Below are 15,591 nucleotides of genomic sequence, written 5' to 3' on the forward strand. Positions count from 1 at the left end.
GTCCCCAGTAACAGCATAATTCAAATAATCATAATCTGATTTTTAGAGGTAATTCCAAGCAGTTAAACATCAGAGACTTATGAGGTCATTGCAGATTACATCAGTGAATTATGTCATTAATCAGGTAATCTGCTCTTTATTACAACCCAAATGAGAAAGTAGCTTTATTTTGATTCATTTTCACTGCACCCGTTTTCAGAAGTTGATCTATGAATAAAAGAAGGTTTAACGAGGTTCATTCGACCCCACCCCCTCCTCCTCATTCAGCCTCACAGCGTGCTGTGACCTGATCCGACTCAGGTGATGCTAATAGGAAACACACTGCATCCTGTGAATGAGTGCAGGTGATCAAAAAGGATTTTCTAATGTTTCCCATGTGCATAACTGGGTTTAGATGCTCATAAAGCTTTCTTTGATTGTTGCATTTCTTTGTAATAAAGATGGTGTTCAGTGCCACAAACGTTTTCCCTGCCTGGAATAATTAACTTTGAGCTGGACTCTTCTTTTTTACCTTGCCAGAAGAATCATTTTGTCATATTTGCCAGATTTTCCACTGCTACATGTCCAGACATGAAAATGATTAAAGTCTGCTCATAAATCTGCGAAGCTATTTTTCACTTCTGTCCGTGAAGCTTTTCGATGTCTTGCAGTCGTCAGACAGTTTTTCATTTCAGTAAAACTTTCATTTTGTACACGCCCGTCCAGCTGTGTGATGAGCCCTTTCCTCTACTCCCTCTTCACCCACGACTGCAGACCTGCTGATGGTTCCAACACCATCATTAAGTTTGCAGATGACACCACGGTGATTGGCCTCATCAGTGACAACGATGAGGCCGCCTACAGGGAGGAGGTGGATCGTCTGGCTGAGTGGTGCGACAGAAACAACCTGCTGCTTAACACCGAGAAGACCAAGGAGCTCATCGTGGACTACAGGAGGAATGCTGACCCACATCCACCCATCCACATTAAGGGGACGGCTGTGGAGCGTGTGAGCAGCTTCAAGTTCCTGGGAGTCCACATCTCCGAGGATCTCACCTGGACGACCAACTGCTCCAAGCTGGTCAAGAAGGCTCACCAGCGCCTCTTCTTCTTGAGGACTCTGAGGAAGAACCACCTGTCCTCAGACATCCTGGTGAACTTCTATCGCTGCACCATCGAGAGCATCCTGACCAACTGTATAACACTCTGGTACGGGAACTGCTCTGCCTCGGACCGGAAGGCGTTGCAGAGGGTCGTGAAAACTGCCCAGCGCATCGCCAGAGCACCACTTCCTGCCATAAAAGACATCTACAGGAAGCGGTGTCTGAAAAGGGCTGGGAAAATCATCAAAGACCCCAGTCACCCATCACATGGACTCTTCACCCTCCTGCCCTCTGGGAGGCGCCACAGGAGCCTCCGGACTAAGACCACCAGGTACCGGAACAGCTTCTTCCCCACAGCTGTCAGACTCCTGAACTCTGCCTCCTGACATCTGACCCACGTTAAACTCATGGACTGAACATACACACACCCACAATGGACAACTGTACCCTCAAACACAATAATAACATGGACTGAACCACCACTCACAACCACTAGCACTTTATATAGCCTCTGTAGAAATTATCCACACCCTCACTTACCTTAACTGCACAACTGTATAGCCCTGTGTAAATAATCATTCTGTACATACGATAATTTTTAACCCTACAACTGTTTACAACTTGCATAGTTCCCATTTCTGTATAGCTGTATATCTCAGATTTCTGTAAAGTTATTTATTTCATATTCTGTATAGTTTTTCATATTTATATCCTGTTCATATCCTGTACATAGCTTGTACTCACTACAGCCTGTACATACTTATAGTTATAGAATATTCACAACATACTTCATACCGTGTACATTATAACATACCATAATAGACCCATTTCTGTAATATACTCACATATCTATATTATTGCTAATATATATTGTAATATATCTATATCACTAAAGCACTTCTGGATGGATGCAAACTGCATTTCGTTGCCCTGTACCTGTGCATGTGCAATGACAATAAAGTTGAATTCTAATTCTAATTCTAATTCTTTTCCTACCAGATGTCTCTTTGTGTCTTACTTGTGTTTAAATTAAGAAGGGATTTGTTTTTTAACTGCAGTATCTCTCATCTTAACAGCATGCCCACCTGGAACTTATAAACCAGAGGGAACACCGGGAGGTGTGAGCACCTGCCTGCCCTGCCCTGACGCCCAGCACACCTCCCAGCCTGGCAGCACCTCCCCCGACGACTGTGTCTGCAAGCCGGGCTATAAGCCAATGGGCATGGCCTGCCAAGGTAAAAGCATCCGATGCGTTAAATAAGCAAGTGGATACGTGTGAAACAGGATGATGGTCTCTTCTGTGTTGCCTTTCTAAAAGCTTTAATACTTTAGTCCTGCTGTTCTGAATATTGAGAGTTACACAGTGTTTTTAGTGTTTTCTAGCTTTAAGAACAGTGTTTTTAATTAAGCTGTTTGCATGAGCAAAAATATTCACATGCAAAAATCCCCACTTGCACTCTTCCTGTTCAGCCCACCTGAACCAGAGCTTCTATTACAAGACCATCTATTATTTGAATATTCTTGTATTACAATTGTTTTGAATGTTTTGCTTAATCTGCATAGGCGAACCGCAGATTATGATAGATTCACTGAGCTTTAATGATACAATATAAAACTGCAGTAAGTTGTGTGTGTGAGTGAAGCTTCAAAAACAAGAAGGCAAAACATTTATCTGTTTGTTTCAAAGCATCACAAGGGGATATTGGAGGGTACGAACCCCAATGTGATCGCACCAGGTTTCATCTAAAAGATTTGATCTGATCCCTTGGTGCAGAGGATGAATATGCTCTCAGGGACAAAGTCTATCCTATCTTATTTGTCTACAAACTAGATATCATGAAACCTGTGTTGTGTATGAGTTTTCAGTGTGTTTTAAATAAAATGTCATCCTGAGCCTTCTGTGTTCTCCTCTCTCTGCATCATGCTTTAATTACTTTTCATGTTCCAGTGGGACTTTTTATTGTTGGTTTACTTCCTGTTTTTATTCTTCTGCCTGTGTCTCATTCCTGCATTTTTTCAGATCATCTGTTTGTCCTCCTGATGTTCTTATCAGTTTTTTCCCATATTAGCCAACCCATTTTCCTATGGAAGCCTTTTTCTGCCTTTTTAAAAATAAAAAATAAAACAATTCTGACAGGAGGAAGTTAAAATAATAATAAAAAAAACGAACTTGAAATTTGTGGCCGAAACAAGCTTCCATAGTTTTCCAACAAGTGTCCTGCTTTTTCCCACTTTGCCTCCTTGTATCTTTTCCTCTCCTCTGTTTAATTCTCCTATACTTGTCTCCTGCATATAGGACAACAAACAGCCACTTCACAGGTACTCAGCTTCGTTAGAGGTTAAATACCTGGAGCTTTCCAACAGCTATTAGAACTGAGGAAACCGTTCAGATGAGACATGAAACATCTTTCTAACTGTATTCAGGGCAAAAACTCTTTAGGTTGAAAGTCTCTTGAGCGTCCTAGCCTGCTCTCATTCTGTCCCCAACATGTGATTTGTAATGGTGAACACACATTTTAAAATGTGTATAAACATGCTTCCTAACAGAGAAATATGTTTCGTGAAGTAGGAATTTGTGGCCTGTAATCGCTTTCAGGAATAGTGGTGAAAAACATGAAGGGCAGTAAATGAAGTGATAATCTGGTGAATTAACTGGAACAAAAAAACAAGATATTCCTCAGAGGTATGGGATGACAGCATCATGTATCCAGTAATTTTGCCAGTCCTCCCATTCCTCGAAGAATGAGCCAGTGATTTCCAAACAGCAGTTCATCTGAACACATTGAGCTCCATTAATCACCACAGTCATGCACTGCTTTCTACTTTCTCAGGCAGGAAGAGAAAATAGAGTGTTGAAGGTTGATATGCTGTAATTTTCTGCTTACTTGTTTTTTTATTCAGTTTTTATCAACAAAATCAACTTTCTGTCATAGTGTGTCAGTTTGTGTGTTAGCTGTAATGTAAAATTCACCCGCTCCTCTCCTCTCCTCTCCTCAGTGATACATTGTCCAGCACTGTTGCCCCCAGATTATGGCTTCTTTGTCCAGAATGTATGTAACAACCACTTTGACGCGGCCTGTGGTGTGCGATGCGAGCCCGGTTTTGACCTCCAGGGAACCGGCATCAGACTCTGCCAGGCTGATGGCACCTGGTCAGGGACACCGGCCAGCTGCAGAGGTGAGGAGAAAGCCTGATGCATGTAATATTACAATGATGATCATCACAGGATCATCACACAATGAAACTTTTGTTGATGAAAAATCCCTCAAGACTTTCAGCTGAGAAATATACACAGCTGTGAAAATCAGCATACTTAAGAAGCTTTTTAATTTTCTTTTAAAACAACTATTGGCTGATTGATTGATTAAATGGTTTTTCTTTTTTTCTGTCATATGTGCCCAAGTACATGTCTGTGAACCAAAAGTTCAGGGATCAAATATTCAGTTTCACAGTTTTGGTCGTCCAGCCATCATTCATTTTCTTCCTCTTATCCAGTTCAGGGTTGAGGTGGGGATGAAGCCTATCCTAGCTGCCACAGGGCGAGAGGCAGGGTACACCCTGGACTACTCGTCTATGGGCAATTTAGAATCACCAGAACTGATCTACATACACAGAAATCCTAACAGATCACATCAACTCTAAAACTGAAGCTTACAGATCGAAACCAGAAATTCCTCCATAAATAGAGTCGTAGTTACTGCAGACTGGGAGGCAATTTTACCTGCAAATTGATGCAGGCGGTCAGCAACTTTCCTTTTCTGTAGGAATATGACCAGAATACAACCAGCTGACTTGAGTACTCCAATACCAAGAGATGCATCACAGGCGAGTTGTGCGCATTGGTGCAGACTGACGACAATCCCCTTGAGTCAGAGTGAAGTTGTTTGGAGGCAGGTTGCCTCCCATCAGACAACCTGAGCAATCGCCCTGCCATCAAAAGTATCCGTCCTGAGTTTGAGGGTTTCCACAAACCGCTTCTGGGTAACCAGTTGGTTGCTGCAACTATATGCAAAGATTCTCAGAGAGCCAAAAATGTAACAACGTCACTGGTGAGCCACCGATTTACTCCTAGTCACGCAGAGGTGGCCGTCATATTTTTGCTCTAGTGTGACTGCGCCATAAGAACTGTGATTCATGCAGACCTTTTTTATTAGAGTCCAAGAATAAAAATATGCAGCTGGAAGCAAGCGTAATAGGTTCCCGTTATATTATTAAGCTTTAAGTGAGAGGCCTTTAATAAATTACCGACATATAACACCATGCCATTACAAACACAAGCCCGTTTAAAGCAGGCACGATGATATACGTATGGTACTTTTTTGCAGCGTTCATTTGTGTGTGCGTTTGTGGATTTATTTTAAATATCACCCAGCCAGTATTTAGTCTAGCTTTTTCTCTGCACCCTAATGTCCCATCATATCTCAAAAACTGAGAAGAAAAGTAAACAGTGAGGCAGTAGTCGAATGTCGAAGTCAGATGGGCTATTAAAAAGATTTTTGTAGTGATCTTCTCATCGTTTAAGGCTTTTTGATTAGTCTGCTTCTTGATTGATTGTAGTGTTAATGCATGGTGGTATAATGCTGCTCTGTTCTGATATAGTCGCAGCTAAATGTGTCTGACGTGCTTTACATATTTCATCATACAGTACTCAGGGTGCATAGTTATGACACTGAAACACAGAAGCTTTTGTGATTGATCGCAGCAGGTTCTTCCACACCATATCTCATATAATTCCTCATTAAACCCTAATCAAAGCATCGCCTCGCCTCTGACGCCCACCAGCATTTATAAACATTTCTGTAGCCCTAAATCACTTCATCCAGATGTAAGACGTGTCTCGATCTCTTGTACTGATTTGCTTTGAGTTTCCTAAAAGTCACAGTCGGTGTGTGTTAGCACGTAAAGCTCTCTCGGCATAGATTGAGATCATATGTGTTTAGACTGAAAGAGGAATCAACGTTTACTGGGAGACTACTGCTTTTCTGCCAGGCCAGATGTTGAGAGGAAGAAAGGTAGGGGAGGATTCAATTAAAGAGAGGTTGCTCATGGATGAAGAAAGAGGATGAAGATTGCGCGGAAGGAAGCAGAACGGAAAGAAAGCTGAGAAGAGAGAGCTAAGGTCAAAGGATTAATGAGGAAAGTGCCAGTTTTAACAGAAAGGCAGCAGCGGCAGCAGCGTGACTCATACAAATACCAAGACACTGAATACTAAAGGGTGTGTGTTGAAGATTTATAGTATGTGGCTTTGGGTATATGTTTCCTATGTGTGTGTGCATATGTCTGCTTGTATGTGTTACTCTGAGTCTAGTCTTTACCACATACTGTTGGACCTCCCAGCTAGTTAAGCCCTGGGGGAGACGGGGGGGTCTACTCTGAACTGCCTGTCTGTCTATGGATGGTGATGAGAAATAACACACTACACACCCTTTTCTAGACCTCAGCATAACTCAGAACAGACACACACACACCAGGATTTTCTTTGTTTATTTCATTCGGGACTTTCACACTTTGGGTTAAATCATAGGTCACAGTTTATAGCAAACACATACTGCTGTACATCCCTGCAGTTTACTCCTCCTCTGCACGTTGTGGGTGTTTAACAGTTACAGCAAACAAAATAATCAAATATTTTGTGTTTAAGTTATCTTGAAATGTACAGTTTGTCACTGTTTGTCATTATTCGAGGCCACACTTCCTATTTTTCTGAACCTTTTGTTCCCTCTGTGTCTCAACAGGAAATTAAATAGATAGAAGTGGCAAAATAAACCCAAGCAACAGAAGATACAGATCCAGCTGAATATGATAATAAATAAAGCAGACTTTGTTTTTCTGTTTTGTTGGTTTGGGTTCTTCTGTTTATTTTCTCCTATCTTTGCAGTACGCTCCTGCCCGCACCTGTCCCTGCCCCAGCACGGCTTCCTGAGTTGCAGCAACAGCTTTGGCTCCTACAGGGTGGTGTGTCAGGTGGGCTGTGATCGGGGCTACAGATTAGAGGGAGACTCCGAACTCACCTGCCAGGCAAACTACCAATGGAGTGGGCCCCAACCTCGGTGTGTGGGTAAGCTTTCACTCCACTGTCAGCCACTATCTCACACCGTATCCTAGTAAGATGGAGAAACTCTGCTTCGTGCTGTCATGGGTTTAATTTGCTATATCAGTGGCTTTTCTAAACCTCATATCTGAAAGCAACATATGATTACAAAACATGACTCCAACATTCACTGCAAGAATAAAAAAAGAAAAATGCCCCACAGCTGGTTGTGATGATGCATTGAGAGTTTTTGAACCTTTGGCTTTACTGATTCATCTGCCAGCATCTTGTTTTTTCGGTGCTGTAGCGCTACATTTCCAGCTGAAACTTGCAGTATACTGTTAATGTTATCAAGTGTGGTCGAGAGGTCTGGTTCAGTGAAATCAAGTGACTTTTAACCCATTTAAAAAGTCTTGCAAATAATTAGGTTAACTGTTAACAGGTCAGTAATGTGACTGGATATTACAAACAACATCTTAGAGAAGGAAATATTCAAAAGAACTGTGTTTACAAATGGTGGAATAATTTCAGAATAATATTCATTAGCGTAAATCTTTAAAGACTTTTAATCACTGGCAGTACAAACAATACAAATACACTAAAGATCAAAAGTTGTCACATCTTAAAATGGAAATAAAACTCTTTGCATTCAGTTTTTATTTTACGCATCGTCCCAACTTTATCAGAGCTGGGCTTGTAAATAAATAGTGTCAAAATCCAATAACAGCTAAAGCATTGATTTGGGCACCGAGAGAAGTAACGGAGGCAAAAAGTGAAGCCAAAAGATCATGTAGCTGAACAATAGAGAGCTTTGAACACAAATACAATTTTTAAATCAGCTCTACGTGTTACAGGTAGCTAAAAATGTACGATTTATGTTCTTTGAGTTATTATTTGGATTTTTTAGCTTTAATTGAACAGTAGCGTGAGAGTGCTGGAAATGATATGCAGGGATTGGTCTGGGATGGACTCAAACCCGAGTTCCTACATTAGCCTTCAGCATGTAGGAGCGGCCTTGTGTTGGCTTTTCTATCCACCACTTACAAGTCAAACAGCCTGAAAGCGCTCAGATTAGCTGAGGTGACAGCTAGTTGTAAACTTTAGGTCTAATTACATTTTAAGCTGGTGAGTTATAGAAATTAAACTCCTCCCCAGCTGCCACGAAGAGTCAATTTGTATTATTATCAGGGTGTAAACCTGCGTATTTGTGATGGACACACGAGGAACTGTTTTTTTGTGCACTTTTTTTGTTGGCTTAATTTTTCAGCCATGGATGTTGCTGCTTAGACATAACCTGCTGCCTGTTCAGTTATTTTTGTGTGCTCAAGTGTGGTTTTGTTTTTGGCACCAAACTGTTTTATTCCAGGACTTTAACAAAGTGGCACATTCTGTATTTTCCCCATTTTGGGCTAAAAATAATTCATTCCCAGTTTAATAACCCTCGTCACATCGTATCCAAGAGAATTCATCTATTACAGCGACATCTTGACTTGTCTTCAGTCAAAGTCTTAGTATTCCTTCATCTGTGGAGTTAAATCCGATTTATTCATGCAGTTATTGAATTAGCATTGTTTTCCATAATAAATCTTCCCAGCCTTGCTTTCACTCAGATACACAGCAGTCCTCTCTGACAGTAAATATGTCTTGCAGCATGACTATCATTCAACTGAGCGCTCGCATGATTTGTTTTGCTTCTGCTTACTGAAACGTGTCTGGCTGAAAAAACACAAAGACAATCTATCAAACAAATGGCCCCGATCTGGGTTCCTATGAAAAAACGGTGTAGTTTACAAGCGTATGTAAACACGCATATACAGCGGTTAAACATATGGGGCGTGTTTGCGCAGAGACCCGCCATGGCACAAGACACATCTGCTTTCTCACAGCAAAGCTACAGTTACCACATATACACAACACAAAATTACCCACACACTCCAAAACTGATAGTTAAGTCAAAATAGTCGCACACACTAGTGCCCACCACAGAGAGCACCCAGGTCATGCACACGAACACACAAAAAAGGGACAGTGTGAGAGCGTTTAGCCACAAATCTCCGGCCGGTGCTGACTCACTTCCAACCAACCAGCTAGATGCACTATTTAAAAACGCCTGAGCCATCTGCTACCAAAAAACTCTCTCCATTCCTTTATCAATAACTCCAATCTCTGCACTGAGTGAGCCGCTGCTTGTTTGTTTGGCCACCTCTGCATTTTCCTGCAGACTTTAGCACAACTAAGAGGACTCTGCGGGCTGCCGTTGGTTTGTTTCTGTGTTTGCTTGCTCTGTGGTGAAAGAGGATCAGCTCGGCTGCCCTGAGAGGATGCTGAGATAGATTTTTTTTTTTTCATCCGATTGTAATCCCCGATGTCGAATATCCCTCGGAGTGAGCTTTCCCTGCAAAGCAGCTACAGCTAGAGCCAATGAAACTGAGATTTGGCGAGGGAGAGAATGAAAACGATCTATCCGTCATCAAGAAAAAAGCCACACTGGCCTCCAGAAATGCTTGAAAGGCCTCCTGTGTACGAGCCCTGCGGTCAGCGCTTTCTTAAGTTGATTTCCGACCAAATGTTTGTCGTTTCCGTGCCAGTTTTTGATACACAGCGGCCGAGAATAGCTTTATTGTTGCCGTTTATGGTGGAGCCAGCTCAGAGGAAGATTTTATCACATTCGGTTAACACACAGGAAACACGGTCGAGATCTTCCAACTCTATTTTTTTTTCCACTCTTTTGTTCAGTGTTTTCCCAGTTTTATCTTTATAAGGAAATCTTTTCAGCTACTTTTAATAACAAACAAGAGACAGATTGATAATCTGTCTCTTGATCTTTCCCACCCAGAGGTGCGTTGCCCTCCCATCGTGACTCTGAAGAACATCTTTCTGTCCCCTCCTGCTTGTGGGAGAAGAGCAGTGTCTCCAGGCTTTTTTTGCCTCCTCAACTGTCGTCCAGGTTACAGTCTCCAGGGGAACAGGAAGGCGGTGTGCCTGAGCTCTGGGAACTGGACAGCCAATGTCTATAAAGCTGTCTGCACAGGTAACTGTGTGTGTGTGTGTGTGTGTGTGTGTGTGTGTGTGTGTGTGTGTGTGTGTGTGTGTGTGTGTGTGTGTGTGTGTGTGTGTGCTTTTCCTAAAGAGGGAATCTATCTTTCCTTTCTGCAGGACTACGGTCAGGGCAGCGGTCAAAGCTGCAGTGGCTGTAAATTGTCTCTACAGTTGTAACAAGGAAGTAAAAAATACAGAGGCCAAGACCCCTCTGCTTGAAGCTCTGGAGGCTGAATGATGGAGTTTACAGTTAGGTTTGATCATTTTGTTTCTCCACATGACTTTGGAGTAGAAGAAGGGCCTGTATGCTCAGGTCCAGAAGTATTTTTGGAATTTTGCCACCACAGTGCAGTCAAGATATCAAACAATCAAGATGTGATTGACGTGCAGACTTTAGGGCTTAAAAAAAGTGTTTGTTTTGGATTTGTTCTTTTTAAGGATTTTTTTATACACAGTCCCCCATTTTCACAGGCTAAAAAGTAATTGGACAATTGGCCAGGTTAGGTCTGCTCCCTCATTAATCCAGGACAATCTAAGCACATAATAAACTTAGATTCCTACTTCACTAGAACTCTCAATGAGGTGTGAAAAATGGAGGCGACATCCAGATACTTATAGACCTGACTATGTAAAGGAGTCGTTTTGAAAATACAGACATTTCCTGTCTTTCTAAGATGCAGAAGGATCACGTCGGTACACCAAAGTGTGGTCAAAAAGTTCTGCATCTCTGCCAATTAAAATGTAAAAAAACACATCTGATTTAAATTTAGCCTATGTATGCTTCAGAGTTATCACTTTTGTAACACTTTAACTGTTTGTGATTCCTGCTTGGATCACTTGTGCATTCCTGATTCTTGCAGGATCTCCTGCTGTCAAATGATATGATGAGAAGGGCAGGTGAGAACTGAAGAGTGTATTTCTGTGGTTGAAGAATTCCTGCATTATAGATAGACAGCTTCAGTTGTTTTTTCCCTGAAGAAATTGTATTGTAGGTCTAGACCCAGCTATCATAACCAGTGAAACTTCAGGCAGTTTGACAGAGAAGTTACTTGTTGCTAACTCTGCAAAGATAAAATCCCAGATGCCAAAGTGCAATTTGTCAGAACAGAAATCCCTTGAAGCTAAGCTGGAAGCAGTCCAGAGGCACACAAAGAGAAGACCTTGAAGGTGAGATTGCCCAGATTTAAATAAGCTAAGGTTCCTAGTTATGTCAGGATGGGAATCTGGCATAAACATTTGCCGAATCAAATATGCAAAGCCATCTGCTGTGATGACCCTTTGTGAATATGGGAGCTGAAATAAGCTTCATTGCTAGGGTAGCAGAACTATGGGGATCCATTTTGTCATTTTGTGTGTGGTTAAAATTAGCAGGTGATTATTTAGCCATAAAGTTGGGAAGAAGAGGAAAGCACTTTGCATTTCTCCCTCCAATACTGAGTAATACACAAACACCCCCGAGGCCTCATGATTAAGATTTCTGTTTAAGACCATTTCATTCCTGTGAAAAACAAGATACAGCATTATTAGAAACTTGACTTGAAATCACTGCCGCATCTGACTGCCAACCTTTTTTTAGTAGTTTTGCGTGTCGTATGTGATAAATGCGGTCAAAAGTTGATTTTATATGGCATGAATGGGTGGGAGCTTTTAACAGGGAGCTGTATTTGCAGTTCAGAAATAGAAGTGCTGTTAAGAGTGAAACATGAAGATAGAGAATAAATGGAGAAAGAGGATGATATGAAAAGAAAAACAAGAGGAAACTTGGAGTGAGAATTTTTCCATTCTGTTATTTTTTCTCTGCTCTTCCAAAGGCGAGTATGAAGCTAATCTCCCCCCCTTAAAGCAGACCTCGGGTCACTAACTCAAACCATACTGTGTCCGAGCTTTCGAGTCTATCCCCTCAGCTCAGACTGGGCTCTGGAGATCATTATAACAGACTGCAGTACTCCAGATGCCTTGCAGGTGAAACAGGTGGTGCAGAACTGCTCTCTGTCCCCCCACCCCACCCCAAATGTCCTCAGTACCCTCATTTCCTCATGGAGAAAGTTTGCTAATGAAGGAACTTGTGTCATTAAGGAGAGGAAGAGGTGCCATAAAGATGAAAACGAGGGGAGAGGTAAGGCGGACGGGGAGGTGAGAGGGGAAGATGAGTCATCTGTAGGTGTTTTAAAATGACATGGCAGAGAGAAGATGAGTTTTTCTGATACTGTCAGACACAAATGGGCTGGAGGGAGGAGAAAAAAGATATAAAAAAAAGAAAATGTAAATTAGCTGGAAAGAATCAAGAAGGAGAGCTGCAATATGGGCGGCACATAACGAGCGCGAGAAAAGTTGTTACAAAGATGAGAGTGTTCGACTAAAGCTTCTGGCCTTCCCCTCCCCTCACTTCATGTTGATGACACCCAGAGTGAAATATGTTTCCCTTGTTATAAAGATGAAAGGATTCGATCTGAGCTCAAGTGTGTTAGTGTTTAACGGAGACGGATGCCTAAGTGGATGGGTCATCGGGTCCAGATGGGAGCAGCTCTGTTGCATAACGCAACAGGCATGACCACCGCCGATCGATGGGAGAAATCAGCTCTTGGAGGCTGAGCTTGTTTCCTGCAGGCTTGAACTGCGTTCAGCTGAACTGTGCTGGCTTCTCATTATTACACCATGCTGTATGGAGAATGAGACAAAGGAAGAAAATGTTTCATGCAAGGGTCACGGTGGCTCCGACAGCCAAGCAGGTGGACTGCTGAAGGTTTTTTCCAAATAAAGCTAAACTTCGTCCTGACAGTGCCTAGCTGTTTCCTGCTGGAACAATGAGAGGTTTTGTGCATTATCTAAGGGAAAAGACTATTATAATCGAAGTAAAAGCGTTGAACTTTGTGCAGATAGCTTTTAAAAGCTAGGTTTGTCAAATGTTTGACAGACACTTGATATGAGGTTTATTTATTTTTGATAAATTATTGAACCTTAGCAAACACCAGCTCTATGTGGCACAGACATTTGAGTCGTAGTTGTGTGGCACTGTCTTCACAAGTAGTCGTCCAGGCTGCTGGAGCTGCTTTTTACCAGTGGATTTACAAACCAACATAACTCTAGCTAATTTGCTCAGAGAGGGCTATAATTATCTTGGAATTGTCTTTTTTTCCCTTCAAACAATCAAAGTACAAACAGATTGAGTAGAGAAAACAAAAAGAATTGGCCAGCAGCTGGAAATTTTCTTTATTGATTTAGTTAACTTTTATAACCAAAAGCTGGTTTTGTTCAAAGCCTTTCTGACTTTTATCTACCTCTGCACTATGAGGTGTTTGGAGAGTGCTACAATACTCACATAAACAACAAATCATACGAGCTTAGAGTGCTAAACAAAAACATACTTTTTTTTCCTTGGCTCTCTTCATAGAGTTGTAAAAACATATAAGCAATTCACTCTGTCACAATATCAGATTACTGCTACAGGATTCATGATCAGAATCAGCTTCATTGGCCACGTATGTGTAGCATACAAACAAAGAATTGGGCTTTCTTTGTTCTCAATTTACATAACCGAATAGACAATATGTGTGGCATATTTGTATTTATAGGTGCAGCGGTGCAAATATGTTGGAATAAATACCAACAGGTGAAGTGAATAACACTGATTATCTCTCCATCATGGCACCTGTTAGTGATATATATTAGGGGGCAAGTGTACATTTTGTTGTCGAAGTTGATGTGTTAGAAGCAGGAAAAAAGGGCAACCGTAAGGGTTTGATTGAGTTTTGCAAAGACCAAATTGTGATGGCTAGATAACTGGTTCAGAGCATCTACAAAACGGCATCTCTCTGGGGTGTTCCTGGTCGGCACTGATCAGCAACAGAAGTGTTCCAAGGGAGGAACAGTGGTAAACCTGTGCCAGGATCATGTGCAGCCAAGGCTCATTGGTTTACATTGAGTAAAGGCTGGCCCGTGTGGTCTGATCCAGCAGACGAGCTACTGTAGCTCACATAGCTGGAATTGTTCAATGTGGTTCAAATTGACAGGTGTCAGAATACACAGAGCATCAGAACCAGACCATAGAAGAATGGGAGAAGATCTAGTCTAATGATGAAGCATTGTTGCAGACCATGCACACCCTTCCATAGAAACAGTACTCCTTGATGGCTCTTTCAGTAGGATAATCTGTCCTGCCACAAAGCAAAAATGGTTCAGAAACGTTTTGAGGAGCACAACAAGTTTGAGGTGTTGGCTTGGCCTCCAAATTCCTTAGATCTCAGCCCAACCAAGCATCTGTGGGATGGGCTGGACAAACACGTTCGATCCACCTCACAACTTACAGGACTTAAAGGATATGTTGGTAACATCTTGGTGCCAGATACTACAGCACACCTTCAGCAGTCTAGTGGAGTCCATACCTCGACAGGTCAGGGCTGTTGTGGTAGCAAATGGAGGACCTGGTGGTCATACTATTGTACCTAATCACAAACATCTGGTAAGAATTTCATGTCAACAGCACCTTTAGCCAATTTACTTAAAAATTGTACGTATTTGGGGTCAGTAGCAGGTATGTTGGTGGACGTTGAAGTGTAAGTAACAGGATAACAGTGTTTTGCAGGTGCAGGTAGTTGTCAGTAGGCTGGAGTCTTAATCAGGCAGTTCGAGGAGGTGAATCGTTCATATTTAGATACCACTGTTATTATCAATCAATACCTCTAGACTGCAATACCTCTAACAAAGAACTAACAGCGATTTCATTTGAGCTTGATGCATGTTGATGTGCTGGGAGTGACGAGGGGAGTGTTGAGCTGGAGTAAAAGCAAGAAAGAGTGCTTTTTATTCCGTGTCTTTACTTGGACTGCACAGAATCTAAGAGCGAGGTCTAGTGGTGCTGGAGCACGAGCAGTGGTGCTGTCTCACTCTCTCTTTGATTGCTTATCAACAATGACAAACTGCCTTGTTATGTTTTAAGCTGTTGGGGGCAATATGACATCACACGCCTGCTCTATCAGCGATAATGAGGAGCAGGTTGAGGTCAATGTCTGCGGGTTATGATGAAGGAACATCTGCAATAGTTGAATCCAATTTCATTCTCTTCTTCTTCTCCACCTTTTTTGTCCCTCTGTCTTGTTAGATACTGAGCCACCGTGGCTACAGTGCCCCGACAACATTGTTGCAGGGACAGTTGAGCGCCGCGGCACGGCCATCGTCAGCTGGAACGTCCCAAATGCCACGGACAACTCTAAAGAAGAGGTTAGATATTTGAGTAAAAAACAGTCAAATTAGATGCTACTTAATTCTAGAATAGCTTGATAATTATGGGGTAATGGTTTCCCGCCCTTGGTATCAAAAGTTTGTTGTATCCACAATAAACCTGTAACATATGATAAGAGGGCACAAGCATGAGCTAAAGTACAGTATTTATTGCATACATGGCATGTGACATTCTGTGGTTTACTTTATGTGGTAGGATAG

At 42.0% G+C, this 15,591-nt stretch overlaps 1 protein-coding gene across 4 annotated transcripts in view; it reads left to right on the forward strand.

Annotated features, from left to right (window-relative positions):
- Window positions 1-15,591, forward strand: part of svep1 (sushi, von Willebrand factor type A, EGF and pentraxin domain containing 1) — a 111,391-nt gene that overhangs the window by 62,671 nt on the left and 33,129 nt on the right. For 3 of the 4 annotated variants that reach the window (XM_080901018.1, XM_080901017.1, XM_080901019.1), the window contains exons 5-9: window positions 2,159-2,317; window positions 4,080-4,259; window positions 6,961-7,140; window positions 9,950-10,144; window positions 15,251-15,369. In XM_080901018.1, coding sequence (XP_080757144.1) covers window positions 2,159-2,317; window positions 4,080-4,259; window positions 6,961-7,140; window positions 9,950-10,144; window positions 15,251-15,369 — 833 coding nt within the window. The remainder of the gene's footprint in view (window positions 1-2,158; window positions 2,318-4,079; window positions 4,260-6,960; window positions 7,141-9,949; window positions 10,145-15,250; window positions 15,370-15,591) is intronic. The other variant, XM_080901020.1, reaches the window with a different exon arrangement.

Source organism: Rhamphochromis sp. 'chilingali', assembly GCF_963969265.1.
Source record: "Rhamphochromis sp. 'chilingali' genome assembly, chromosome: 1".
Taxonomy (NCBI): Eukaryota; Metazoa; Chordata; class Actinopteri; order Cichliformes; family Cichlidae; genus Rhamphochromis; species Rhamphochromis sp. 'chilingali'.